This window comes from Oncorhynchus masou, chromosome 32, assembly GCF_036934945.1.
Source record: "Oncorhynchus masou masou isolate Uvic2021 chromosome 32, UVic_Omas_1.1, whole genome shotgun sequence".
Classification (NCBI taxonomy): Eukaryota; Metazoa; Chordata; class Actinopteri; order Salmoniformes; family Salmonidae; genus Oncorhynchus; species Oncorhynchus masou.
The window spans coordinates 56,598,517-56,625,818 of record NC_088243.1 but is presented as its reverse complement, the minus strand read 5'-3'; the positions used below and the strand labels follow the sequence as shown (position 1 = coordinate 56,625,818).

Genomic DNA, 27,302 nt, shown 5'->3' with positions numbered 1-27,302 from the left:
AATAGTCATTTTATCATCTCTCTCTCTCTCTCTCTCTCTCTCTCTCTCTCTCTCTCTCTCTCTCTCTCTCTCTCTCTCTCTATGTGTGTGCGCTGTGTCACAGTGCCTATAGGCCTAGCTACTGTGGCTTTAAGAAAGAAGTCTGTTCTGTTGGCCCCTCATTGGATGGTACATGCAGACTGTGCACCAATAGTGTGCAGAACTGTACAAAGAGATCTACTCCCTCCCCCCAACCTCAGCATCGTAACCCTCACAATACTCCGAGCTGGAGGAGAGAGAGGGAGGCGTTCACACAGACGAATATATAATGTCATTTAAACACAGTATCCTTTCCGATATCCAAACTTTAGAAAAATGCTAAATGGAATATGCGTTCTGGAGATGCATTTTGATATAAAGCTCTTCGTTCTGGACAGTATTTTTGGAATTGTATTTTAACGGATCAGGGATGACAAAGAGAATGGGATACAGAGACTGGAGATGGCTGGCTCTTTGGTGGCATCATTTCTTTCTCTTGTGGAGTACAATAGACGGACAGACTCGCTACACCATCTCCGAGGAACTGAAACAGGGCTATGTGGTAGGAAATCTAGCCAAAGATCTGGGTTTGGGACTATCTGATTTTTTTGACCGTAAACTGCGTGTCGCTTCTGAGGCTGGTAAGCAGTATTTCAATGTGGATGCGGTGAAGGGCGAGCTGATCGTCAACGAGAGAATAGACAGAGAGACGTTATGCGGACAAAGCGCCAGCTGCGTTTTACCTCTGCAGGTTGTCATTGAAAACCCCTTACAGTTGCACCGAATTGAGGTGGAAATACGAGACATAAATGACAATTCGCCTAGTTTTCTTACAAAGGAGCTCACAGTGAAAATAGTCGAATTGACTGTTGCAGGCGCGCGTTTTCCTTTGGAGAGTGCAGAGGACCCTGACGTGGGCAGTAATTCCCTTAAATCCTATACTATTAGTAAAGATGAGTGTTTTACGTTGAAGGTAAAGGAGCTTGGTAATGGAAAGAAAATACCAGAACTAGTTTTAGAGAAGCCCTTAGACCGAGAGAAAAAATCTGTCCATAAACTACTGTTAACAGCTCTAGATGGAGGCAATCCTGTCAGATCCGGGACGGCAGAGATAACTATTACTGTGCTTGACGTAAACGATAATTTTCCAGTATTTGAAAAGTCTGTGTACAAAATTTCTATCCACGAAAATAGTGCAAAGGGGACATTTATGATTCAACTTAAAGCGACAGATATTGACGAGGGTCAAAATGGGGAGATAAACTATTCGTTTGGTGAGCGCACCCCTGAGTCTGTGCTTTCTACATTTAATATGGATCCAGACACAGGGGATATTTTTTTGAAGGGGATTTAGATTTCGAAAGAGCTACAACATATGACATTGACATCACGGCGAGAGATGAAGGCGCTCCTGAAATGGAAGGACACTGTCGCGTGCAGGTAGAGGTAATAGACGTTAACGACAATTCGCCTGAAATTGTCCTCACTTCCCAACCAAACCCGGTGCGCGAGAACGCGCCCAGTGGCACGGTAGTAGCTTTGATCAATGCCCGGGACCTTGACTCCGGTAATAACGGTAAAGTGACGTTACAGCTCCCACGAGGTTATCCTTTTAGTCTGAAACCGTCCTATTCTAATAATTACGCACTGGTCACAAGTGATGTTTTAGACAGAGAGAGTTTCTCAGAGTATAATATTGAGATAACAGCCACTGATTCGGGCTCCCCTCCCCTGACTACCAAGAAAACTATACCAGTCACTATCATTGATGTCAACGACAACCCCCCTAAATTCTCTCAGCCCTTCTATAATGTATATTTAATAGAGAATGGACTACCAGGATCCATGCTATCTTCAGTATCTGCATCTGACCTGGATTTTGGAGATAATGCCAAGATCTCCTACTCCATCCTAGAGTCCAAAGCGCAGGACGTTTCTGTGTCTTCCTATGTGTACATGAACACTGATAACGGCAGTATCTACAGCATGCACTCGTTTGACTATGAGAAACTGAAGGTGTTTCAGATTCTGGTGCAGGCCAAGGACCACGGCTCTCCCTCTCTGAGCAGCAACGCCACTGTCCATGTTTTTATCCTGGACCAGAATGACAATGCCCCCGCTGTTATTTACCCCTCCGCTGCCCTGGGCTCGCTCTCTCACCAGAAGATGCCCCGCTCCGCTAAAGCAGGCCACCTCGTTACTAAGGTAACGGCCGTGGACGCAGACTCGGGCCATAACGCCTGGGTCTCGTATAAACTGGTGGAGGCCACAGACACGTCTCTGTTCAGTGTCAATCTTTACACAGGGGAGGTGAGGACTAAACGCGCTGTGTCCGAGCAGGACGACTCCTCTCAGAGGCTGCTTATAGAGATACAGGATGACGGGGAGCCGGTCCAGTCCGCCACGGTCACACTGACCATACTGGTAGAGGACGGGCTCCACGAACTCATCTCTGACCTTCGGCAGAAACCGCCAGAGCCTAGCAAGAAAAGCGGGAGAATCACCCTGTATTTGATTCTCTCACTGGCCTCGGTGTCCGTGCTGTCGCTGGTGACTTTTATCATCTTAGCAGTCAAGTGCGTTAGAAACAGCAGGAGCAGCGGTAGTTGCTGCATGAGACAGGACGACTTGGACGGCTACAAGAACCCCAACAGAAACCTGCAGATTCAGCTCAACACTGACGGGCCGATTAAGTACGTGGAGGTCCTGGGAGGGGACATGTTGTCTCAGAGTCAGTCCTTCAGGTCATGTGTCTCTCCCATGTCAGAGTTTAGTGATTTCACCTTCGTTAAGCCCAGCAGCACCACTGACTTTAAGGAGATGATCAACGTCCTAGACGCGTCTTTACCCGACAGCGCCTGGACCTTTGAGAGCCAGCAGGTGAGAAGTGACGTCGGTCTATAATTTACTGTGGACTGTTCTGTGATGTAGAGTATCAACATACAGGCCTACCAAACATCCTGCTTGGAACACACTGCTTGAATCAACGTCGATTCCACGTCATTTCAATGAAATTATGTTGAACCAACGTGGATTAGACATTGAATTGTATGTCTGTGCCCAGTGGGATGAGTGTTTTGGGCTTCAACATTCAACGAATGGAAACTTGTCCTTTTGGCAGTATTTTTCATTGATGCATTATGACATAGGAATATTACTGCAGATTAATGTTGAGACTCAGAATGTGACATACTCTAGCCTGTAAATAAATAGGCCAGCGATTAACGATATGCAACTGACGTTGACGTGCAATTTATAATTCAAGCAGTATTTTGTCATATTGAAATAAGGTCGCAAAATAATGGTAATTTTCCCCATTGTCTTCCAAAAAGATCCTGGTTGAATGATTCTCAGATTCCCTGCGTAATCCCTCTTAATTCCGGCAATCTTCCAACTGGGATTTCTGGAAAACCAGGCAATTTTGGGAAATGTACTGGAATTTTGCAACCTTAGGTTAAAATGATTTCAGCATTTAACAAAATGATGCAACAGTGCTTCCATTCAGATTGATAAAAAATGATCGTAACGCTTCATTTTAAGGGGTCCTAAGTACAGTGTATGAACGTGTAGTTTACATCTAACAAGGATTGGCGTGAACTAACATCGCATAGTCACAGTGTAATAACAACATGTAACTGGCAGTAATTGCGGTATGCTATTACAGAGGTGAAACAATGAGTGCTAGTTACCATGCTTGTTACAAACGGGCAGGTTTCCACTAAATTCACTGACTTTATGTTTTGCTTCTTCTCAACTGCATACAGTTACAACTGTCACGAGGTTGTGATCCCTCGTGGATGCACTGGGCGTCTGAGGCATTATAGCCTGTGCTCAATGGGCTCTCATTACTTACCCTTGAATGTGCACTGTTCAAACGTTCGCTCTCTGGGTTGATGCTTGTGCTTACTCCCAAAATCAAGTGCAGCATCTGGGTTGGCTCGGTTGAGCAGGTAAAAACAGATCAGTAGGTCAACCTCATTGACGAGTGATCTAATATGGGTGGCATCCCAGATTTGGAAAAATTCACTTTTTCAAAGCATAGTGCATGCATTGTTTGCAATGTAATTACTAGTTGTTACACTAGATTTAGCTCATTAAAATGAAGTGTGTCACGAGGAGTACTTATTTATAATGAATGTGTACTTATACAGTACATTACCCATTCTGACAACCTGGCCCTCGTTTTAAAGCATCAGGACGTTTCACTTCATTTCCCAATAAGGTACAGAAAGGAAGTGAAATGTCCAGAAGCTTTGAAATGAGGGCCAGGTTTTTGGGATGGGTAATGTACTGTATAAATACACATTAGTTAAAAGTAAGTACCCCTCAATATACACTTCCTTTTAACTAGCTAGATCCAGTGTAACAACAAGCAATTGTGTTGCACTTAAGCAAACATTACATGTGCTTTGGAACAGTGTCTTATTCCTCAGCTGGGATGACCAAGTTAACCCAGATGGAACACTTTATTTTGGTGGCAAGTGCTAGAAATAACGTTGGGTGGAGATGTATTTTCAAAATTGCACAATAATGGGCAACCATGGTAACAAGCATTCATTGTTACACCTTTGTAATTACACAACGCAATTACTACCAGTTACATGTTGTTATTACACTAACCCTGAGTTGTTACAGTTAACTACAGTACTTGTTACAGTGTAGTTACACATGTAACTACAATGTAATAAGGAACCCTTAAAATGAAGTGTTACCAAATGATCTTGGAATCATTTCAGCAGTGGACATATTGCCAATACTTGAATGATGTCAAAATATCATATGAATGATTTTGCTCTGTTGGTTGTAATCCACAGTCACAGATACAGTGTAATATATATTATTACAGTATTGGGTGATTTCCGTGATTCTGTTTCTATTTGGCCATAGGCCTGAGAGTTTCAGCACCGTGGACAGCGACACTACCGCGGAATCAACTGTGTTTCTTGTGGTCGCTATTGCAGACAGATCATGCGTCCCAAATTGGCACCCTATGCCCTATACAGTGCCCTTCTTTTGACCAGGCCTGTAAGATTTTCAAATAGATTGCAGCTCAATCAATATTTAATGTATAATAGGGAAAACAGATGTGTCCTCCCAGTGGCCTCTTTGAGAATAGCAGTGTTTTGGATGATGCCTGTGCGTAATGGGAGATTCTATTTCTGATCATTGTTTACACTTTCACGCAGTCCTATCTGTTGGCTATCTGTTGCCTATCTGTTGGCTATTATTGTTGAGTAATCGACAATAGTCATTTTATCATCTCTCTCTCTCTATCTCTCTCTCTGTCTCTCTCTCTCTGTCTCTCTCTGTCTCTCTCTCTCTCTCTCGATGTGTGTGCGCTGTGTCACAGTGCCTATAGGCCTAGCTACTGTGGCTTTAAGAAAGAAGTCTGTTCTGTTGGCCCCTCATTGGATGTTTACATGCAGACTGTGCACCAATAGTGTGCAGAACTGTACAAAGAGATCTACTCCCTCCCCCCAACCTCAGCATCGTAACCCTCACAATACTCCGAGCTGGAGGAGAGAGAGGGAGGCGTTCACACAGACGAATATATAATGTCATTTAAACACAGTATCCTTTCCGACATCCAAACTTTAGAAAAATGCTAAATGGAATATGCGTTCTGGAGATGCATTTTGATATAAAGCTCTTCGTTCTGGACAGTATTTTTGGAATTGTATTTTAACGGATCAGGGATGACAAAGAGAATGGGATACAGAGACTGGAGATGGCTGGCTCTTTGGTGGCATCATTTCTTTCTCTTGTGGAGTACAATAGACGGACAGACTCGCTACACCATCTCGGAGGAACTGAAACAGGGCTCTGTGGTAGGAAATCTAGCCAAAGATCTGGGTTTGGGACTATCTGAGTTTGTTGACCGTAAGCTGCGTGTCGCTTCTGAGGCTGGTAAGCAGTATTTCAATGTGGATGCGGGGAAGGGCGAGCTGATCGTCAATGAGAGAATTGACAGAGAGACGTTATGCGGACAAATCGCCAGCTGCGTTTTACCTCTGCAGGTTGTCATTGAAAACCCCTTACAGTTACACCGTATTGAGGTGGAAATACGAGACATAAATGACAATTCACCTAGTTTTCTTACAAAGGAGCTCACATTGAAAATAGCAGAATCGACAGTTGCGGGCGCACGTTTTCCTTTGGAGAGTGCAGAGGACCCTGACGTGGGCAGTAATTCCCTTAAATCCTATACTACTAGTAAAGATGAGTGTTTTACGTTGAAGGTAAAGGAGCTTGGTAATGGAAAGAAAATACCAGAACTAGTTTTAGAGAAGCCCTTAGACCGAGAAAAAAAATCTGTCCATAATCTACTGTTAACAGCTCTAGATGGAGGCAATCCTGTCAGATCCGGGACGGCAGAGATAACTATTACTGTGCTTGACGTAAACGATAATTTTCCAGTATTTGAAAAGGCTGTGTACAAAATTTCTATCCACGAAAATAGTGCAAAGGGGACATTTATGATTCAACTTAAAGCGACAGATATTGACGAGGGTCAAAATGGGGAGATAAACTATTCGTTTGGTGAGCGCACCCCTGAGTCTGTGCTTTCTACATTTAATATGGATCCAGACACAGGGGGTATTTTTTTGAAGGGGGATTTAGATTTCGAAAGAGCTACAACATATGACATTGACATCACGGCGAGAGATGAAGGCGCTCCTGAAATGGAAGGACACTGTCGCGTGCAGGTAGAGGTAATAGACGTTAACGACAATTCGCCTGAAATTGTCCTCACTTCCCAACCAAACCCGGTGCGCGAGAACGCGCCCAGTGGCACGGTAGTAGCTTTGATCAATGCCCGGGACCTTGACTCCGGTAATAACGGTAAAGTGACGTTACAGCTCCCACGAGGTTATCCTTTTAGTCTGAAACCGTCCTATTCTAATAATTACGCACTGGTCACAAGTGATGTTTTAGACAGAGAGAGTTTCTCAGAGTATAATATTGAGATAACAGCCACTGATTCGGGCTCCCCTCCCCTGACTACCAAGAAAACTATACCAGTCACTATCATTGATGTCAACGACAACCCCCCTAAATTCTCTCAGCCCTTCTATAATGTATATTTAATAGAGAATGGACTACCAGGATCCATGCTATCCTCAGTATCTGCATCTGACCTGGATTTCGGGGATAATGCCAAGATCTCCTACTCCATCCTAGACTCCAAAGCGCAGGACGTTTCTGTGTCTTCCTATGTGTACATGAACACTGATAACGGCAGTATCTACAGCATGCACTCGTTTGACTATGAGAAACTGAAGGTGTTTCAGATTCTGGTGCAGGCCAAGGACCACGGCTCTCCCTCTCTGAGCAGCAACGCCACTGTCCATGTTTTTATCCTGGACCAGAATGACAATGCCCCCGCTGTTATTTACCCCTCCGCTGCCCTGGGCTCGCTCTCTCACCAGAAGATGCCCCGCTCCGCTAAAGCAGGCCACCTCGTTACTAAGGTAACGGCCGTGGACGCAGACTCGGGCCATAACGCCTGGGTCTCGTATAAACTGGTGGAGGCCACAGACACGTCTCTGTTCAGTGTCAATCTTTACACAGGGGAGGTGAGGACTAAACGCGCTGTGTCCGAGCAGGACGACTCCTCTCAGAGGCTGCTTATAGAGATACAGGATGACGGGGAGCCGGTCCAGTCCGCCACGGTCACACTGACCATACTGGTAGAGGACGGGCTCCACGAACTCATCTCTGACCTTCGGCAGAAACCGCCAGAGCCTAGCAAGAAAAGCGGGAGAATCACCCTGTATTTGATTCTCTCACTGGCCTCGGTGTCCGTGCTGTCGCTGGTGACTTTTATCATCTTAGCAGTCAAGTGCGTTAGAAACAGCAGGAGCAGCGGTAGTTGCTGCATGAGACGGGACGACTTGGACGGCTACAAGAACCCCAACAGAAACCTGCAGATTCAGCTCAACACTGACGGGCCGATTAAGTACGTGGAGGTCCTGGGAGGGGACATGTTGTCTCAGAGTCAGTCCTTCAGGTCATGTCTCTCTCCCATGTCAGAGTTCAGTGATTTCACCTTCGTTAAGCCCAGCAGCACCACTGACTTTAAGGAGATGATCAACGTCCTAGACGCGTCTTTACCTGACAGCGCCTGGACCTTTGAGAGCCAGCAGGTGAGCACTGTAGTGACGTGTAGCTTAATTGTGACACTAGGCTATTGATAACAACCTATTTTCTGTTTTCTGCTCTGTGATGCTTGTTAATTTGTGACGGATAAGCTACCAGCCTTATAATTAGGAATTAGAAAACTAGGATATCTACTGAAGCCATAGTATTGTAATTTAAATCGGATATCTGTGCTATCCAACCATGAAAAGTTTTCTATTTCATAAGTCGAAGTTTGCCTTTCCCGTGATATTTGGTTCTGGTCTTTCTGATTTATACGAATTCTATTTTGGCAGTAATTGGCTACAAGGTTATAATTGAAAACATGTATTTATTGTAGTATCATGAGCTCAGCACAGAAGAAAAAATGCTCAAATGGTGTGTTTTTTTTAGATGAATCCAAGTTCGCATGTGTATTATTTAGCAGCTGACATATGGCCGAGTTTATATTGGGCCTATTGGGTACATACAAAATATCAAACTACTTACGTGTTGTGCATGACGTTTACTCTATCAGTCATCCGTTATCTACAAGGCTCAGCATTTCAGCACCATTGTTGTGGACAGCGACACTCTCTGGTTGCTGAATCAGCTGTGCGGTTTTGTGGAAGCAATTGCAAACAGTTTGAGAGGTAGAAACAGAGAAGGTACACAGGGACATTTATTTTTTTCAGAATAAGTGCTGCTCAGTTAATATTTATATAAACTCTGCATATATAATGTTCACGTGAATATTTTTTGTATATTTGTTTTATCCTGTTTTACATGTTTACTCATTATTTAGGGTAAATTGAGCCATTTTTTATATTTCAGCATCACTCTGTAAATAAATAAAAATAAAAATAAATAAAAAAGGGAAATATAGTATTATTTCTAACAACGATACGGTATCTACATATATTTCAGGATGTTGTGTATCGCTGGAAATCATCAGCATTCATGTAAATATTACAGCTTTTAAAACATAGCTTGTCCAAAAATGTTGGTCTCTTGGCAAAACTTAGTTGTGTTAGTTGAGCATCTGGACAGGGTATGTTAGGGCGCCGATACACATTTCTGTACTGAATGAAATATTACCACTACCACTACTTTTTTTAAACCAAATCCACAGACGATGCAATCGCCATCACCATGCACACTGCCCTATTCCATCTGGACAAGAGGAATACCTACGTAAGAATGCTGTTCATTGACTGTAGCTCAGCATTCAACACCATAGTACCCTCCAAGCTCATCATTAAGCTTGAGGCCCTGGGTCTCAGCAATGCCCTGTGCTATTGGGTCCTGGACTTCCTGACGGGCCACCCCCGGATGGTGAAGGGAGCAAACAACATGGACAAACTGAAATAGTCCACCCACACAGACAGTGTGATGAAGAAGGCGCAACAGTGCCTCTTCAACCTCAGGAGGCTGAAGAAATGTGGCTTTTCACCTAAAACCCTCACAAATGTTAACAGATGCATAATTGAGAGCATCCTGTCTGGCTGTATCACCGCCTTGTATGGCAACTGCACCGCCCACAACCGCAGGGCTCTCAGAGGGTGGTGTGGTCTGCACAACGCATCACCGGGGGAAAACTACCTGCCCTCCAGGACACCTACAGCACCCGATGTCACAGGAAGGCCAAAAAGATCATCAAGGACAACAACCACCCGAGCCACTGCCTGTTCACCCCGCTACCACCCAGAAGTTGAGGTCAGTACAGGTACATCAAAGCTGGGACCGAGAGACTGAAAAATAGCTCCTATCTCAAGGCCATCAGACTGTTAAACAGCCATCACTAACACAGAGAGGCTGCTGCCTACATACAAACTTGATATCATTGGCCACTCTAATAAATGGATCACTCGTCACTTTATGAATGCCACTTTAATAATGATGTTTACATATCTTGCATTACTCATCCCATTTGTATATACTGTATTTTATACCATTTATTGCATCTTGCCTATGCTGCTCGGTCATTGCTCATCCATATATTTATATATACATATTCTTATTCAATCCCTTTACTTAGATGTGTGTGTATTAGGTAGTTGTTGTGGAATTGTTAGATTACTTGTTGATATGGCTGCACTGTCGGAACTAAAAGCACAAGCATTTCACTACACTCGCAATAACATCTGCTAACAACCATGTGTATGTGACCAACAAAATGTGATTTGGTTTGATATATTTTTTTTCCCACAATTCAATAAAATCACAATTGCTTTTTTTTGCCTTTTGAACATTTTTAAGCATATTTTAACGCAGACGCAACACCTAATAAACACTTTGTACTTAAAAAAAAAATGTTCTTAGATTTATACTTGAACTTAGTCGTAATATCATTTCCGACGGTGTGCTTGCAGTCGATTCATAAAAGATACTGAGCATAAAAAAACTTGCTTGCGCAGGTTCTAAGAAGCCCGTTTGTAACGTACGCACCTGTGATCTATAAATCTCAAATGAACTTAAAGTTGACGGCACATGAACGCGCCTTACAATCAGCGATTTCCCCTTATAGAATACCAGCACAAATGAGGGTTTAGTCAGGAATAGCCATGGATCATCATGCGCAAAAAAAAGTCATTCCGGTCTCTGAAAACTCTCTCCCTTCTAAAAACTGTTTTCGATGTCTTCCAATAACACAAGAACAGCCACGGTTACTTTTTTTCTAATTTGACACGCTATTTATAGAACACCCGCATCCTGTTTTTAATTCAAAACACCTTGCGTCTGTTTAGTGTTTATAAAGCTAATGCAAAGTTGACCTCAGGCTTGGAGGCATATGTGTCCCAAGCTGCAATCTCCCTACATAACCAGCAGTAAAATCACTTCCGGCAAGTCCAAACTTTGACATCCTTTCCACGTCAAAGTAAGGTTTTATAAATAACTACTTACATGTGGTTTTCTGCGTAAGTCATACTTAAGATCAAAATAGATCGTAAGTCCGTTTTAAAAATGAGGCCCCAGGCCCTGTTCATACCCCAGCAATAATGCTGTGCATTAACCCTCAACTTACCCCAAGGCAAACATTTTAGACTATATTAGCCTACACAGCTACTGTAAAACGATGCACTTTCATGTTAAGTTTAGGACCTCATATTGCAGCTTATAGAGACCCAACTGATGTATAGAACCATTTTAAAAGTATCTACTTTTGTTTAGATACAAGTATCATGAACCTCTAACACAACAAATGAATTTGAATTTGTGAAAATCCGTTTATTGGACATAAAATGCTTACCACTTTATCTATGTGGTTTCTTCCTTCACAGACTCCATGAAATGATGACCTTTTCTTAAGCATTTGGTCGAATTATGCATTTTGTGTATGGTTTCCTAGAAACTAGGGCAGCTCAACTTACCCCACTCTCCCCTATGCTATATTGTATATTATCAACTGGGTGGTTCGACCCCTCAATGCTGATTAGCTGACAGCCGTGGTATATCAGACCGTGAACCATGGATATGACAAAACATTTATTTTTACTGCTCTAGTTACGTTGGTAAGCAGTTTATAATAGCAGTAAGGCTTCTCAGGGGCTTGTGATATGGCCAATATGCCACGGCTAAGACCTGTGTCCAGGTACTCTCCTTTGCGTTGTACATAAGAACTATTCTTAGCCATGGTATATTGGCCATATACCACACCAACTCGGGCCTTATTGTTTAAATGAAAAATACAGTCACTTTATCCACTCCCTCTCTCTATGCCAGTTAAAGTGCTTTAAGCAGAGCCTGGCTGCTGTGGCTTTAAGAAGTCTATTCTGTTGGCCCCTTATTGGATGCTAGAGCTGCACGCTGTGCACCAATAGTGCGCAGAACTGTACAAAGAGATCTACTCCCTCCCCCCAGCCTCAGCACTGTTACCCTTATAATACTCAGAGCTAGAGGAGAGAGAGGGATGCGCTCACCCACACGGAGACACAATATCATCTAAACACTTAAACATTACCGTGATACAACATTTATAGAAACATGCTACATGGAATATGCGTTCTGGAGATTCATTTTGATATGAACGTCTTTGTTCTGGACAGTAGTTTTGAAATTGTGTTATAACGGATCAGGGATGACAAAGAGAATGGGATACCGAGACTGGAGATGGCTGGCTCTTTGGTGGCATCATTTCTTTCTCTTGTGGACTACAATAGACGGACAGACTCGCTACACCATCTCGGAGGAACTGAAACAGGGCTCTGTGGTAGGAAATCTAGCCAGAGATCTGGGTTTGGGACTATCTGAGTTTTTTGACCGTAAGCTGCGTGTCGCCTCTGAGGCTGGTAAGCAGTATTTCAGCGTGGATGCGGGGAAGGGCGAGCTGGTCGTGAATGAGAGAATAGACAGAGAGACTTTATGCGGACAAAGCGCCAACTGCGTTTTACCTCTGCAGGTTGTCATTGAGAACCCGTTACAACTGTATCGTGTTGAGGTTGAAATACAAGATATAAATGATAATTCTCCAAGTTTCCCTTCCAAACAACACCCGTTAGAGATAGCTGAAACAACTGCGGCAGGTGTACGTTTTCCCTTGGAAAGCGCACAAGACCCAGATGTGGGGAGTAATTCTCTAAAGTCATACATTCTTAGTAAAGATGAATGTTTTACTTTAAAGGTAAAAGAACTCTCTGGCGGCAGAAAGGTACCAGAACTAGTCTTGACCAAAGCTCTGGACCGAGAGAAAAAAACTGTCCATCATCTATTGTTGACAGTTGTAGACGGGGGCAACCCAGTGAGATCCGGAACCTCGCAGATAACTATTACAGTTCTCGATGTAAATGATAATGTGCCCGTTTTTGAAAATGCAGTGTATAAAGTTTCTGTAAGTGAAAAAAGCGCAGAGGGTACTTTCATAGTTAATCCTAGAGCAACAGACGCCGATGACGGACAGAATGGACAGATAGAATATTCGTTTGGTGTCCATACGTCAGACTCGGTGCTATCTGTTTTTGAGATTGATTTTCTAACAGGAAAAATAATTTTAAAAGGGCAATTAGATTTTGAGAGCGCTGCAAATTATGAAATTGACATCAGTGCGAAAGACAAAGGTAGCCCTAGAATGGAGGGACATTGTAGTGTGCAGGTAGATGTAGCAGATGTAAATGACAACTCTCCCGAAATAATTTTAACCTCCAAACCAAGTCCTCTGCGTGAGGATGCACCGAGTGGCACGGTAGTAGCTTTGATCAGTGCCCGGGACCTTGACTCCGGTAATAACGGTAAGGTGACGTTACAGCTCCCACGAGGTTATCCTTTTAGTCTGAAACCTTCCTTTTCTAATAATTACGCACTGGTCACAAGTGGTGTTTTAGACAGAGAAAGTTTCTCAGAGTATAATATTGAGATAACAGCCACTGATTCGGGCTCCCCTCCCCTGACTACCAAGAAAACTATAACAGTCAGTATCATTGATGTCAACGACAACCCCCCTAAATTCAGCCAGTCCTCATATAATGTATATTTAAAAGAGAATGGACTACCAGGCTCAATGCTATCCTCAGTATCTGCATCTGACCTGGATTTCGGGGATAATGCCAAGATCTCCTACTCCATCCGAGACTCCAAAGCGCATGACGTTTCTGTGTCTTCCTATGTGTACATGAACACTGATAACGGCAGTATCTACAGTATGCACTCGTTTGACTACGAGAAACTAAAGGTGTTTCAGATGCTGGTGCAGGCCAAGGACCACGGCTCTCCCTCTCTGAGCAGCAACGCCACTGTCCATGTTTTTATCCTGGACCAGAACGACAATGCCCCCGCTGTTATTTACCCCTCCGCTGCCCTGGGCTCGCTCTCTCACCAGAAGATGCCCCGTTTCGCTAAAGCAGGCTACCTGGTTACTAAGGTAACCGCAGTGGACGCAGACTCGGGCCATAACGCCTGGATTTCATATAAACTGGCGGAGGCCACAGACGCGTCTCTGTTCAGTGTCAATCTTTACACAGGGGAGGTGAGGACTAAACGCGCTGTGTCCGAGCAGGACGACTCCTCTCAGAGGCTGCTTATAGAGATACAGGATGACGGGGAGCCGGTCCAGTCCACCACGGTCACATTGGCCATACTGGTAGAGGACGGGCTCCACGAACCCATCTTGGACCTTCGTCAGAAAGCGCCAGAGCCTAGCAAGAAAAGCGGGAGAATCACCCTGTATTTGATTCTCTCACTGGCCTCGGTGTCCGTGCTGTCGCTGGTGACTTTTATCATCTTAGCAGTCAAGTGCGTTAGAAACAGCAGGAGCAGCGGTAGTTGCTGCATGAGACGGGACGACTTGGACGGCTACAAGAACCCCAACAGAAACCTGCAGATTCAGCTCAACACTGACGGGCCGATTAAGTACGTGGAGGTCCTGGGAGGGGACATGTTGTCTCAGAGTCAGTCCTTCAGGTCATGTGTCTCTCCCATGTCAGAGTTCAGTGATTTCACCTTCGTTAAGCCCAGCAGCACCACTGACTTTAAGGAGATGATCAACGTCCTAGACGCGTCTTTACCCGACAACGCCTGGACCTTTGAGAGCCAGCAGGTGAGAAGTGAACTGTAGCATTGTGACGAATTGGATTGTTGGATGGAAACGGTTTTATGACGTTTGATATTAACACACAAACAACATGCGTGTATTTTTGTGTTTCAACATTCCACAACTCTAAACATTGTTCTTTTGGCAGTGTTTTCATCTCCTGAAGATATTAATATTATGGTAGCTTATCATTTAGACTATATCTGATACAAAAGTCTGTAAATAAATAATGAATATTTTTACCATTGAAGTCGCAGTGAAACTTTGAATTCAAACGGTACTTTTCCGATTCTAATATTTTCCCTATTTAACCAAATGCTGCAATGTTGCTTCCCTTCAGATTTATAAAAATTATATAATATTCGAAATATTGAATTCATTATTCTACCCTGATGATTGTAACCATTAGAGAGCTATTGTGTGATCTATATTGTTACTATAGTTGCTGTGGCTCGTCATTCTGTGTCTTTCTGACTGGCTCGTGGACGCATATGGGTTTCAGCACCATGGACAGGGACCCGGCTGAATGAACTGTGTGGTTTTTGTGTGTAGGAGGGCAGACAGAGATTCTTATACAATTGCTGTAAAATACCTATTTTTCAGATCGACTGAAGCTCAATCGATATTTTATGCAAACTATAATCGTCAAAAATGTGCTTCTTCCACAGCCCCTTCTAGAATGGCAGTATTTTGCATGATATCTGTGCGCAATGGGAGACTATATTTTGGAACATGTCTTACACTTTTACCTATTTTTGACTACAGGATATGGTCTGCCCATGATATATTTCCAACGAGACAATGTTAACAGAGTGATTGTATATTGGAAAACAGTCCTTTTAGCCGCTCTCTGTGTTCTGGTGCATCATATAGACCTCTACGTTTAGTCTGGCTGCTGTGGCTTTAAGAGAAATATTCTGTGAGCCCCTTATTGGATGCTAGAGACACACGCTGTGCACCAATAGCATACAGAAATGTACAAAGAGATCTACCCCCCCCCCCCAGCCTCAGCACCTAACACTTACAATACTCAGAGCTGCAAGAGAGAGAGTGATGCGCTCACATAAACGGAGATAGAATACAATCTCAACACAACATTATTTTTGTTATACAAAATGTATGGAAACATGCTAAATGGAATATACACACTGGGGATGTCTTTTGATATGAAGATCTTCGTTCTGGACAGTATTTCAATGGAAATTGTGTTATAACGGATCAGGGATGACAAAGAGAATGGGATACCGAGACTGGAGATGGCTGGCTCTTTGGTGGCATAATGTCATTCTCTTGTGGAGTACAGTAGACAGCCAGACTCGCTACACCATCCCGGAGGAACTGAAACAGGGCTCTGTGGTGGGAAAACTAGCTAAAGATCTGGGGTTGGGACTCTCTGAGGTTTTTGACCGTAAACTGCGTGTCGCCTCTGAGGCTGGTAATCAATATTTCAGTGTGGATGCGGGGAAGGGCGAGCTGGTCGTCAATGAGAGAATAGACAGAGAGACGTTATGCGGACAAAGCGCCAGCTGCGTTTTACCTCTGCAGGTTGTCATTGAAAACCCGTTACAGTTGCACCGTATTGAGGTGGAAATACGCGACATAAATGACAATTCACCTAGTTTCTTAACAACGGAGCTCACATTGAAAATAGCAGAATCGACAGTTGCGGGCGTGCGTTTTCCTCTGGAGAGCGCCGATGACCCAGACGTTGGAAGCAATTCGCTCAAGTCCTATACTATTAGTAAAGATGACTGTTTTAGTTTAAAAGTAAACGAGCTTCGTAATGGAAGAAAACTCCCCGAACTGGTCATAGAAAGAGCACTTGATAGAGAGAAAAAAGCTGTCCATCAGCTGCTGTTAACAGCGTTAGACGGAGGCAATCCCGTCAGATCCGGGACTTCACAGATAACTATCATAGTACTTGACAACAACGACAACGTTCCCCTATTTGAAAACAATGTATATAAAGTGTCCATTAACGAAAATAGTCCAACGGGTACCTTCATGGTTAAACTTAAAGCGACGGATAATGACGAAGGACAAAATGGTGAGGTAAAATATACATTTGGTGAGCGTACACCCGAGTCCGTGCTTTCCACATTTGATATTAATCCAGTTACGGGGGAAATGTTTTTGAAAGGTGAATTAGATTCTGAAAGCGCTGCAAATTATGAAATTGATGTAGCTGCTAAAGATGAAGGTATTCCGGAGATGGAAGGACACTGTAGCGTGCTGGTGGAAGTAATAGACCTAAACGACAACCCTCCAGAAATTGTCCTCACCTCCAAACCGAGCCCGGTGCGCGAGGACGCTCCTAGTGGCACGGTAGTGGCTTTGATCGGTGCCCGTGACCTAGACTCCGGGAATAACGGTAAAGTAACTTTACAACTTCCAAAAGGCCATCCTTTCAGTCTGAAACCGTCATTTTCTAATAATTACGCACTGATCACCAGCGGTGTTTTAGACAGAGAGAGTTTCTCAGAGTATAATATTGAGATAACAGCCACTGATTCAGGCTCCCCTCCCCTGACTACCAAGAGAACTATACCAGTCAGCATCATTGATATCAACGACAACCCCCCTAAATTCACTCAGCCTTCCTACAATGTATTTTTAAAAGAGAATGGACCACCAGGATCCTTGTTATCCTCAGTATCTGCATCTGACCTGGATTTCGGAGATAATGCCAAGATTTCCTACTCTATCCTAGAGTCCAAAGTGCAGGATGTGTCTCTATCCTCCTATGTGTACATTAACTCTGACAATGGCAGTATCTACAGCATGCACTCGTTTGACTATGAGAAACTAAAGGTGTTTCAGATTCTGGTGCAGGCCAAGGACCACGGCTCTCCCTCTCTGAGCAGCAACGCCACTGTCCATGTTTTTATCCTGGACCAGAACGACAATGCCCCCGCTGTTATTTACCCCTCCGCTGCCCTGGGCTCGCTCTCTCACCAGAAGATGCCCCGCTTCGCTAAAGCAGGCCACTTGGTTACTAAGGTAACGGCTGTGGACGCAGACTCGGGCCATAACGCCTGGATCTCATATAAACTGGTGGAGGCCACAGACACGTCTCTGTTCAGTGTCAATCTTTACACAGGGGAGGTGAGGACTAAACGCGCTGTGTCCGAGCAGGACGACTCCTCTCAGAGGCTGCTTATAGAGATACAGGATGACGGTGAGCCGGTCCAGTCCGCCACGGTCACATTGGCCATACTGGTAGAGGACGGGCTCCATGAACCCATCTTGGATCCTCGTCAGAAAGTGGCAGAGCCTAGCAAGAAAAGCGGGAGAATCACCCTGTATTTGATTCTCTCTCTGGCCTCGGTGTCCGTCCTGTCTATGGTGACCTTCATCATCTTAGCAGTCAAGTGCGTTAGAAACAGCAGGAGCAGCGGTAGTTGCTGCATGAGTCGGGAGGACTTGGACGGCTACAAGAACCCCAACAGAAACCTGCAGATCCAACTCAACACTGACGGGCCGATTAAGTACGTGGAGGTCCTGGGAGGGGACATGTTGTCTCAGAGTCAGTCCTTCAGGTCATGTCTCTCTCCCATGTCAGAGTTCAGTGATTTCACCTTCGTTAAGCCCAGCAGCACCACTGACTTTAAGGAGATGATCAACGTCCTAGACGCGTCTTTACCCGACAGCACCTGGACCTTTGAGAGCCAGCAGGTGAGAAGTGAGCTGTACCATTGTCACAATTATGATTCCTGACTCTAGTGCCTTTAATATGACATCCTATCATGAGGATTCAGAGTTTAGTTTTCCTATAGGCTATGATGTCTGCATCAGTGAGTGGAAACCAACCCACCTCAAGACGTTTAAAGCATCAGGGTGCAGCTTATGTACAAGATAAACCCTCTGTAGCCTATACTGCCTTGGAAATAATTGCTGGCGCAGCAGGATGAGGCGGAACATATCAAACAAAAGGCTACAAGCTATAAATACACTGAACAAAAATATAAATGCAACGTGCAATAATTTCAAAGATTTTACTGAGGTACAGTTCATATAAAGAAATCAGTCAATTTAAATAAATAAATTTAGCCCTAATCTATGGATTTCAGATGACTGGGAATACAGATATGCATCTGTTGGTCACAGATACCTTAAAAAAAAAGGTAGGGGCGTGGATCAGAAAACCAGTCAGTATCTGGGGTGACTACCATTTGCCCCATCCAGCATGACACATCTCCTTCACATAGAGTTGATCAGGCTGCTGATTGTGGCCTGTGGAGTGTTGTCCCACTCCTCTTCAATGTCTGTGTGAAGCTGCTGGATATTGGCGGGAACTGGAACACGCTGTCGAACATGTCAATCCAGAGCATCGCAAACATGCTCAACGGGTGACATATCTGGTGAGTATGCAGGCCATGGAAGAAGTAGGACATTTTCAGCTACTAGGAAATGTGTACAGATCCTTGCGACATGGGGCCGTGCATCATCATGCTGAAACATGAGGTTACGGCGGCAGATGAATGACACGACAGTGAGCCTTACACTGTAAAAATCAAACGTTTTGGGAGAAATTTAAACTGTGGGGGATCCCCTATAAGTTCTTTGAATAACCCCTTTTAATGGTTCCTCAAAGAACCTTTTGAATAAGCTTTTGGGGTAAATGTTTTAACTACCCCCCCACCTCCAATATTATTATACGCATAACAATAACAACAATGATCCAATATTTTAGTTGTCTGTGTTTATTATGATTTTAGTGGCAAAGCAGAATTAAAACATCCAAATATGAGAAACTCCCAGCAGAGCCCCAAATATAATGGGTATATCCTCTGGCGTGTTGGTGTTAGTGTTCTCCGTTTCTGTAACGATTCTCGTCCTCGTCTGATGAGGAATATGAAGGATCGGGCCAAAATGCAGCGTGGTACGTGTCCATGTTAACTTTATTAACCTGAACACAAAATAACAAAGGTGAAAAAAACGAAACAGTCCTATCAGGTGACAAAACACAAAACAACTACCCACAAACACAGGTGAGAACAGGCTACCTAAGTATGGTTCTCAATCAGAGACAATGATAGACAGCTGCCTCTGATTGGGAACCATACCAGGCCAAACACAGAAATACAAAACATAGAACAAAAACATAGAATGCCCACCCCAACTCACACCCTGACCAAACCAAAAAATAGAGACAATAAAAAAGGAACTAAGGTCAGAACGTGACAGTATCCATCGCCAGAATGATTTTTCCAGTGAATGGTGATCGAACAGGGTTTCCTGTTATATTCATCAGTGTAGAGAGGGTCAAGTCTGTGAATCCCCAAAATAGTCATTATACAGATGATTAACAAAACATGCACACGACAGTATTCTTACACATACCTTGTCCATAATGTAGAAGCCTATGGGTTATTCCTTGAAGAGGTAAGGGAGGCGGGTGGTAAGTGGGCTCTGCATAACACACCAATAGCAATTGATATACCTTTGTATGCCTCCTCGTCGGTATACCTGTAGACACAAAAGTGAGCCATTCAGTCACCTGCACCCAATACAGCTAGACTTCAACATTATTCTTAAAGCCTACATATTCTCACCTCTTTGTTGATTGATATCCAATGAATTGTGTCCATTTTCTGTTTTTTTAGAAAGATTTGCACAAATATGAAACGATAGACGGTATCATCATAAAACAATATCGATTGATTTCACACAAGGGACCAAAACTTACCTTTAACTGAGGGGATCTTTACATTTTTTCGGTTAATTGCCTGCACCTGCTGTCCTTTCAAATTCAAATCCAAATGTTTCAGTTGGGCAGTTAGGTTCTTGCAAGAAACCCCACCAACTAAAGAGATTCCTTGATGAGCCCCACCTCCCATGGCGGTCTTGGAATAACCTTTTGGGGGCTATTTTCTGTGCCAAGTACTGAAAATAGGTTATTCAAAGAACTTTGAGGATCTTAGAAGAACCCTTGTTGAATCCTTCATTTGTAGAGTACAGGATCTCGTCACAGTATCTCTGCATTCAAATTGCCACCAATAAAATACAATTGTGTTCATTGTCAATAGCTTATGCTTGCCCATTCCATAACCCAACCGGCACCATGGGGTACTCTGTTCACAACATTGACATCAGCAAACTGCTCACCCATACAACACCATACACGCTGTCTGCCAGTTGAACCTGGGATTTATTCCGTGAAGAGCACACATCTCTCCAGCATGCCATCGGAGGTGAGCATTTACCCACTGAAGCCGGTTACAACGCCGAACTGCAGTCTGGTTAAGACCCTGGTGAGAAGGACGAGTATGCAGATGAGCATCACTGAGACGGTTTCTGACCATTTGTGCAGAAGTTCTTCAGTTGTGCAAACCCACAGTTTCATCAGCTGTCAGGGTGGCAGGTCTCAGATGATCCCGCAGGTGAAGAAGCCGGATGTGGAGGTCCTGGGCTGGAAATGGTTAAACGTGGTCTGAGGTTGTGAGACCCGGTTGGACGTACTGCCAAATTCTCCATAACAACATTAGAGGTGATTATTGGATTATGGTAAAGAAATGAACATTCAATTCTCTGGCAACATCTCTGGTGGACATTCCTGCTGTCAGCATGCCAATTGCACACTACCCTCAACACTTCAGATATCTGTGGCAGGGGGCCGGAGAAATTCATGTTCATCACTCACCACATTAGTTCATCAGATGTACCAAAAAATATATTTTTCTGCAAAAAACAAATCAATGCTATTTAACTACCTATATGTTTCCTTGTTGGACCTGGGTTTACAATGTATCCAATTTCGGTTTGTGTTGTTGTCACTTTGTAGCAAGAACGTTTGGCACGTGTCGGCACATATTGCGTCATGATTGCAAGGTGTCCCGATATATTTTCCAACTGTCCAGATATCTTTTCCACAACTGTCCCGTTGTCTGGTTACAATTCCATTCTAGAATGCCCTTCTAGCCAATCAGAAATGAGTATTCAACAATGCTGTGGAATTAGATAGAATGTCAGCCTAATATTAGCACCAAAACATTCGTACCCGTATCTACATTCACCTTAATGTTGTAGAATGGATGATATCTGGATCTGCAGGTTAATAAATGTTTGCAAAGTAGTTCAGAAAAAGGATTCACGGTTCACACTTATCAACAGCTCATCATTTTTTTAATGTGAAGTATATTTGGCTATTCATAACAGTAATTACATGTAGGTTTATCCAAATATATGAAATTTACATCAGTCAAATGATTACTTCGTTAGCTTACCTGTGAACAATACTGATTTCTTTAAGCCTATATCATAGCTTTATACTTTCTCATTAACGTATTTTGTCAATAGGTAGAAATTGCACGGGATCAAACGTGATAAGTTCATATGTCATTCATTATCTGTTTAAGCAGGCCTAATACATACAAAGAGATGTAAGTAGGCCAAAGGTTGTTATGTTGGTTATCAATGGCATTGCTGCCTCCTTGCCAAGACCCAATCTGTGGTTTACATCATGGCACATGGTTCAAGCGTTATCAACACCTCTGGAAAGTAAATCATATCTGATTTGATAACCATGCCGCCTTGCGGCTACGTCCATCATTGCAAGTCCATCAGTTACTTTGCGTAACTTTGCTTATATTCAATGTAAGTAGTTCTGTTCGTTGACAAAACATAGCAAGTTTTCATACTTACTCTTGTGGTTTTATACCCACCCTTGTTCGTGCCGGTCTTTGCATTAAGCGCTTGGAAATGGCATAAATCGCTTTTTTTTTTAAATGATATTATTTTATGAGTTCCATGGCCTCGTCGTCGTGAATTCTGAGTTGTTTTGCTCCAAAGGTAATGTCGTTAGCGTGTAACATGTCTCTACCTTGATGGTAAATCCAAAATGAGTGCCTCTAAGTTTTCACTCACTCTCCGCTTTGTGAGAGAGTTCTGTGTGGGGAGCGAGTCCCGGCTTCTCGGCCAATAGGAAACGGGTGTCTGTGTCCCCGCCCCAGAGAGGAGCAGAGCAGAGGAGACGAGTGTGGAGAGTTTTAGCCGATCCTTCATGGAGTTTTTATTTTCCTCTTTTTTTATTTTCCGTATAGAATTAGGGCGTCATGATAACTTCTAAACTTCCCACCGCACTTTTTCTTAAACGGAAGTGTTTACCGACAGCCTGGTAGCGTCGTTTTTCCGAGACTATAGATGAGTTACGGTAAAATATTAACTTTGAACATTTTCCATCCCCCGGACCCCGCGGATCCCTCATAATGGAATCCAGACAGAGAAAAGGCTTCGGAGGGTGGCCAGTGCTGAGTCTATGGTTTTCTCTGGCGTGCTTTACAGGCGCGACCGCGCAACTCAGCTACTCTATTTTGGAGGAGCTAAGACCCGGGGCTGTGGTCGGGAATATCGCTAAGGATTTGGGCCTCACGGTTCAGAGGATAATTCAGAGAAAATTGCGGGTGATCTCGGAATCTAACGCGCAGTACTTCGAGGTAAACCATGCGACTGGGGATTTGGTTATTAGACAGACAATTGACAGGGAACACATGTGCGAATTAAGTTCAACGTGTTCACTACATCTTGAGATTGTACTTGAGAACCCTTTAGCAATACATCGGGTTCTTGTGGATATTGTGGATGCGAATGACAATGCGCCGCAGTTTTCCACTAAGAATATTTCCTTGGAGATATCAGAGGCGGCCGCGCCGGGCACTCGGTTCCGACTGGAGAGTGCGCACGACCCAGATGTGGGTATCAACTCTCTGCGCACTTATCACCTCGCACCCAACGACTGCTTTGTTTTGAATGTGGAAAGGAAAAGTGACGGGAGTAAGTTCCCGGAATTAGTTTTAGAGAAGGCTTTGGATAGGGAGACGCAGGCCTCGTTTCGCCTGTTGCTCACCGCGGTAGACGGGGGAAAGCCGGAGAAGTCTGGATCCACTCTTTTACTTATAAAAATTCTGGATGTCAATGACAATGCGCCCGTCTTTGAAGAGCCGGTGAAAAAAGTTAGCATTTTGGAGAATGTTGAACCGGGCACTTTAGTAACGAAACTGAACGCGACCGATGCGGATTACGGTCAGAATGGGCAGATCTCCTTCCTGTTTAGTAAATACACGCAGGACCGGGTGCTCAAGCTATTCAGCGTGGATTCTAAAACCGGGGAGATCCGTGTAAATGGCCAGGTGGACTATGAGACAGCGAATGAATATCACATCACCGTGCAAGCCAGGGATGGGGGAACCCCCGCCATGGAGGGTTCCTGTAACATTATAGTTGACGTCACTGATGTGAATGACAATTCTCCAGAGGTAACGTTGACGTCACTGACCAGTCCTATCAGAGAGGACGCAGCTCCTGGTACAGTCATCGCCCTCATCAGTGCAAGGGACCTGGACTCTGGTAAGAATGGGGAGGTGACATTGAAGGTCCAGTCCGGCCTGCCCTTCAAACTCAACTCTGCCTTTGGTGAGCACTACAATCTCGTCACCGATGGCAACCTGGACCGAGAGACCATGGCAGAGTACACTGTGGTCATCATGGCGTCTGACGCGGGCTCCCCTCCCCTGTCGTCGCGGACGACCTTCGTGGTCAAGCTATCAGATGTGAACGACAACGCTCCTTCATTCTCCCAGCCCTCCTACTCAGTGGACATCCCAGAGAACAACGATCTCAGCACCCCCATCACCATGGTGACGGCCTCTGACCCGGACACAGGGGACAACGCCCGTGTCTCCTTCTCCATCCTGCCCAGCATGGTTCAGGGCTCCCCCATTTCCTCCTATGTCTACATCAACCCAGAGACTGGACATATCTACAGCATGCGTTCCCTAGACCATGAGACCCTCAATGCCTTCCGTATCGAGGTGCAGGCCCGAGACGCCGGGGCGCCACCCCGGACTGCCAATGTCACCGTGCATGTGTTCGTAGTGGATCTTAACGACAACGCGCCCCTCATCATATATCCGCCCTTCCCCCAGGACACGGGGCTGCTGCTGAGTGTACCCCAGTCGGCTGGGCCGGGTCATCTCATTAATAAACTAGTAGGGGTGGACCCTGATAGTGGACATAACGCTTGGCTGTTCTACTCCATCGCCCCAGGGCCACACGCTGGTCTCTTCCGCATCGCCCCCCACACCGGGGAGCTCCGCACCGCCCGCAAACTAGCCGAGGAGGAGGGCGGCTCCGCCTATGACATCATCGTGGTCATCCAGGACAACGGCGAGCCCACTCTCTCCACCACTGTGGCCATCACAGTAACCGTGGAGGAGAAGGGCACCAGCGACGCCGCCACGGACAACCGGAAGACGTCTGTGATGCGTCGCACCGGCATGCCTGACATCACCCTGTACCTCATCATCTCGCTGGCCTGTGTCTCAGCCGTGTTCTTCCTCACCTTCCTCATCCTCATGGTGCGATGCCTCCGCCACCGCAGCGACCTCGGAGGGACAGGCTGCTGCTACAGCCGCCACCGGCCCAGCAGGGCCCACCATCAGAGACCCAGCAAGGACCTCCACCTGCAGCTCAACACAGACGGACCCATCCGTTACATGGAGGTGGTGGGAGGAGCTCAGGACCCCCCAGGAACACGGACCTACAGACCCTGCTACTCCACCATCTCCAGCCGAAGTGACTTTGTGTTTGTCAAGACGCCCATGATGAGTCACAACAACACCCTCAGCATGACACTCAACAGGAAGCACCTAATGAACTCAGCCATTGAGGTGAGGGCGCTGGGGGGAGGAGGCGGGATACTGGCCAATCGAGTATTGTGAAAATCACTTGACCAATGACATAGGTCTGTAAGTACTAGGTTATAAGCATTGACATTGAAGATTTTATCCTAAGATCCTGGTCTTTATTGACTTATCTTACCCAATTGAGCCTGCTGACCTAGACTGACTAAGTCACGTAGCAATGCAGTATTTATCCTAAAGCCTAGTGTTGTTGACCCTCAACCCTCTCTTCATGATGTGTGTGATCTAGTAGATAGATCACATAACTGTGTCGCCCTGCTAGCCAGTGAGGGGAGGAAATGAAGGAGAGGAGAATTGCTTTAATATTTCATAGGAGATGCAGTCTCCCTCGCTCTCTCGGACTTCTAATTACGAAACGAGATCAGCAGGGAAGCAATGTTCTACAAGAGAAAGAGGGAGAGAGGGAATGGATGGATTATAGTGCAGAGAGGGGAAGAGGGTATGGGGTGGTTTTGACAGATGGCGAGGAGGAGAGTAACGACAGATGAAAAAAGATACCAGAGCTTAGAGTAATAGCATAGTGGGATAGGAAGTGGAGGGGGACCGGATGACAGAGAGCGAGGAAGAGAGAGGGGGGTGGAAAAGAGGAGGGGGTGTGAGGAGGGGGGAGGATGGAACAGAGGGAAGGAAAGAGAGAAAAGGGGGAATGGGTCAAAGAGTAAAGTGGTGGCTGAAAAAAAAGGGAATTCCAGGGGTCAGCACGCGACCTCACTTCCTGTTGTCCTCTGAACCTTGATTGGTTCCATGCCATGTCTGAGTCACATGGCCAACCGTGACCTCACCCTGTGTGGCTGTCTGTGTGCCTGTGGCTGCAGCTCTAGTCAAACATTCCCAAACCTCATTCCCAGAGCACTTGTTAGGAAATACCATTTCACTCTTTGTTCCGGGGTGTGGATGAAAAGTGATGTTCTGACTGTCCACATGGAGTACATGCAGAGGACCCCTCCCTGTTCACTGACTAACTGTGTATATCTTCATTTCCAAGATGGCTGCCAGTGCTCTAGTTTTGATGATTCATGTAGAGAGACTCAGTGGCCTCTTTCTCCTTTTTCATTTAGCCTAGCTAGTGATTATAGTTTTGGTAAAGTCTCTACAGGAAGAGGGCAGTGGGTAGTGTGCTGGTTTAGTTTGTCATAATGCCTCTTGTCTAGGCTATGTGTTTCTGGTGAATTACACAGTTTATGTCTCATGATGGGAGAGCACGGGTGTTTTCCAGGTTATCTGAATTTCTATTGGTCTGTTTCTCCTTTCGTGACTGTCATGGTCATCATGACTCTCTCTCTCTCTCTCTCTGTCTATCTCTCTCTCTGTGTCTCTTTCTTTCTCTCTCTCTCGCTCTCTCTCTCTCTCTCTCTCTCTACACCGGGGTCGTTAGGGTACCATCTGTCTCCCTGCTCCAGTGACACGTGTAGTACAGCAACGATAGAGGGAGGGCGAGAAGGATGGAGGGAAAGGGAGAAAGACAGTGAGGGAATCACATTACGCACGTGTGCCGCAGTGACAGACAGATTGGCCTCTAATGGACTAGCGCCACAGAGGGGACACAATCAGCGTGTGTGTATACAGTGTATAGTCAGGCGCTCCAAGCCCTACAGCAAGATGTAATCTTAGCAAGGCCCTATGTCCCCAGGGTCCCATTGTGGCAAACAGAGTGACTTCTCCTCTCATTTCAATAGCAGTGTGTAGTTCCTCCTCAAAGGCCTTTTGTAGATGGAACCGTCGGAGTGTGTAGTTGTGAGCGTGTAGTTCTGAGTGTGTAGTACAAACCCCCACATTGAGGGTATGTGTGTGCAGTCGCATTTACATTATGTGGCTAGATCTGTATGTCAGGGTCTGCGCACACGCTGGTCGCAAGAAAGAGACGTCGATTTTGGACGTTTGTAAAGGTCCCGAGGACGTCGACAGGTGCCTTCGTCGGGCACTCCCCAAAAACAAAAGATGGC

General features: G+C 45.0%; 2 protein-coding genes and 1 long non-coding RNA gene across 19 annotated transcripts in view; 2 read left to right on the top strand and 1 right to left on the bottom strand.

Annotated features, from left to right (window-relative positions):
• Positions 1-27,302, top strand: part of LOC135526268 (protocadherin gamma-C5-like) — a 184,504-nt gene that overhangs the window by 138,748 nt on the left and 18,454 nt on the right. For 2 of the 17 annotated variants that reach the window (XM_064954486.1, XM_064954485.1), the window contains exon 1: positions 22,629-25,326. The exons of 13 other annotated variants lie outside the window; for them this stretch is intronic. In XM_064954486.1, coding sequence (XP_064810558.1) covers positions 22,867-25,326 — 2,460 coding nt within the window. In that variant the 5' untranslated portion in view covers positions 22,629-22,866. Of the gene's footprint in view, positions 1-12,054; positions 14,666-15,883; positions 18,335-22,628; positions 25,327-27,302 lie in introns of those variants that run through there. 2 more of the 17 variants (XM_064954488.1, XM_064954487.1) reach the window with 2 other exon arrangements.
• LOC135526837 (uncharacterized) lies at positions 275-9,507 on the top strand. Its single transcript, XM_064955511.1, is given in 5 exon segments — positions 275-1,364; positions 1,367-2,905; positions 5,683-8,165; positions 8,675-8,736; positions 9,357-9,507. Coding segments are annotated over 5 exon segments (5,151 nt in total). The 5' UTR covers positions 275-448.
• Positions 19,353-22,594, bottom strand: LOC135526276 (uncharacterized). The gene is made up of 3 exons (XR_010453279.1): positions 22,324-22,594; positions 20,003-20,128; positions 19,353-19,568 (listed from the first exon to the last, which is right to left on the bottom strand). It is a non-coding gene; the product is annotated as an uncharacterized LOC135526276 (long non-coding RNA).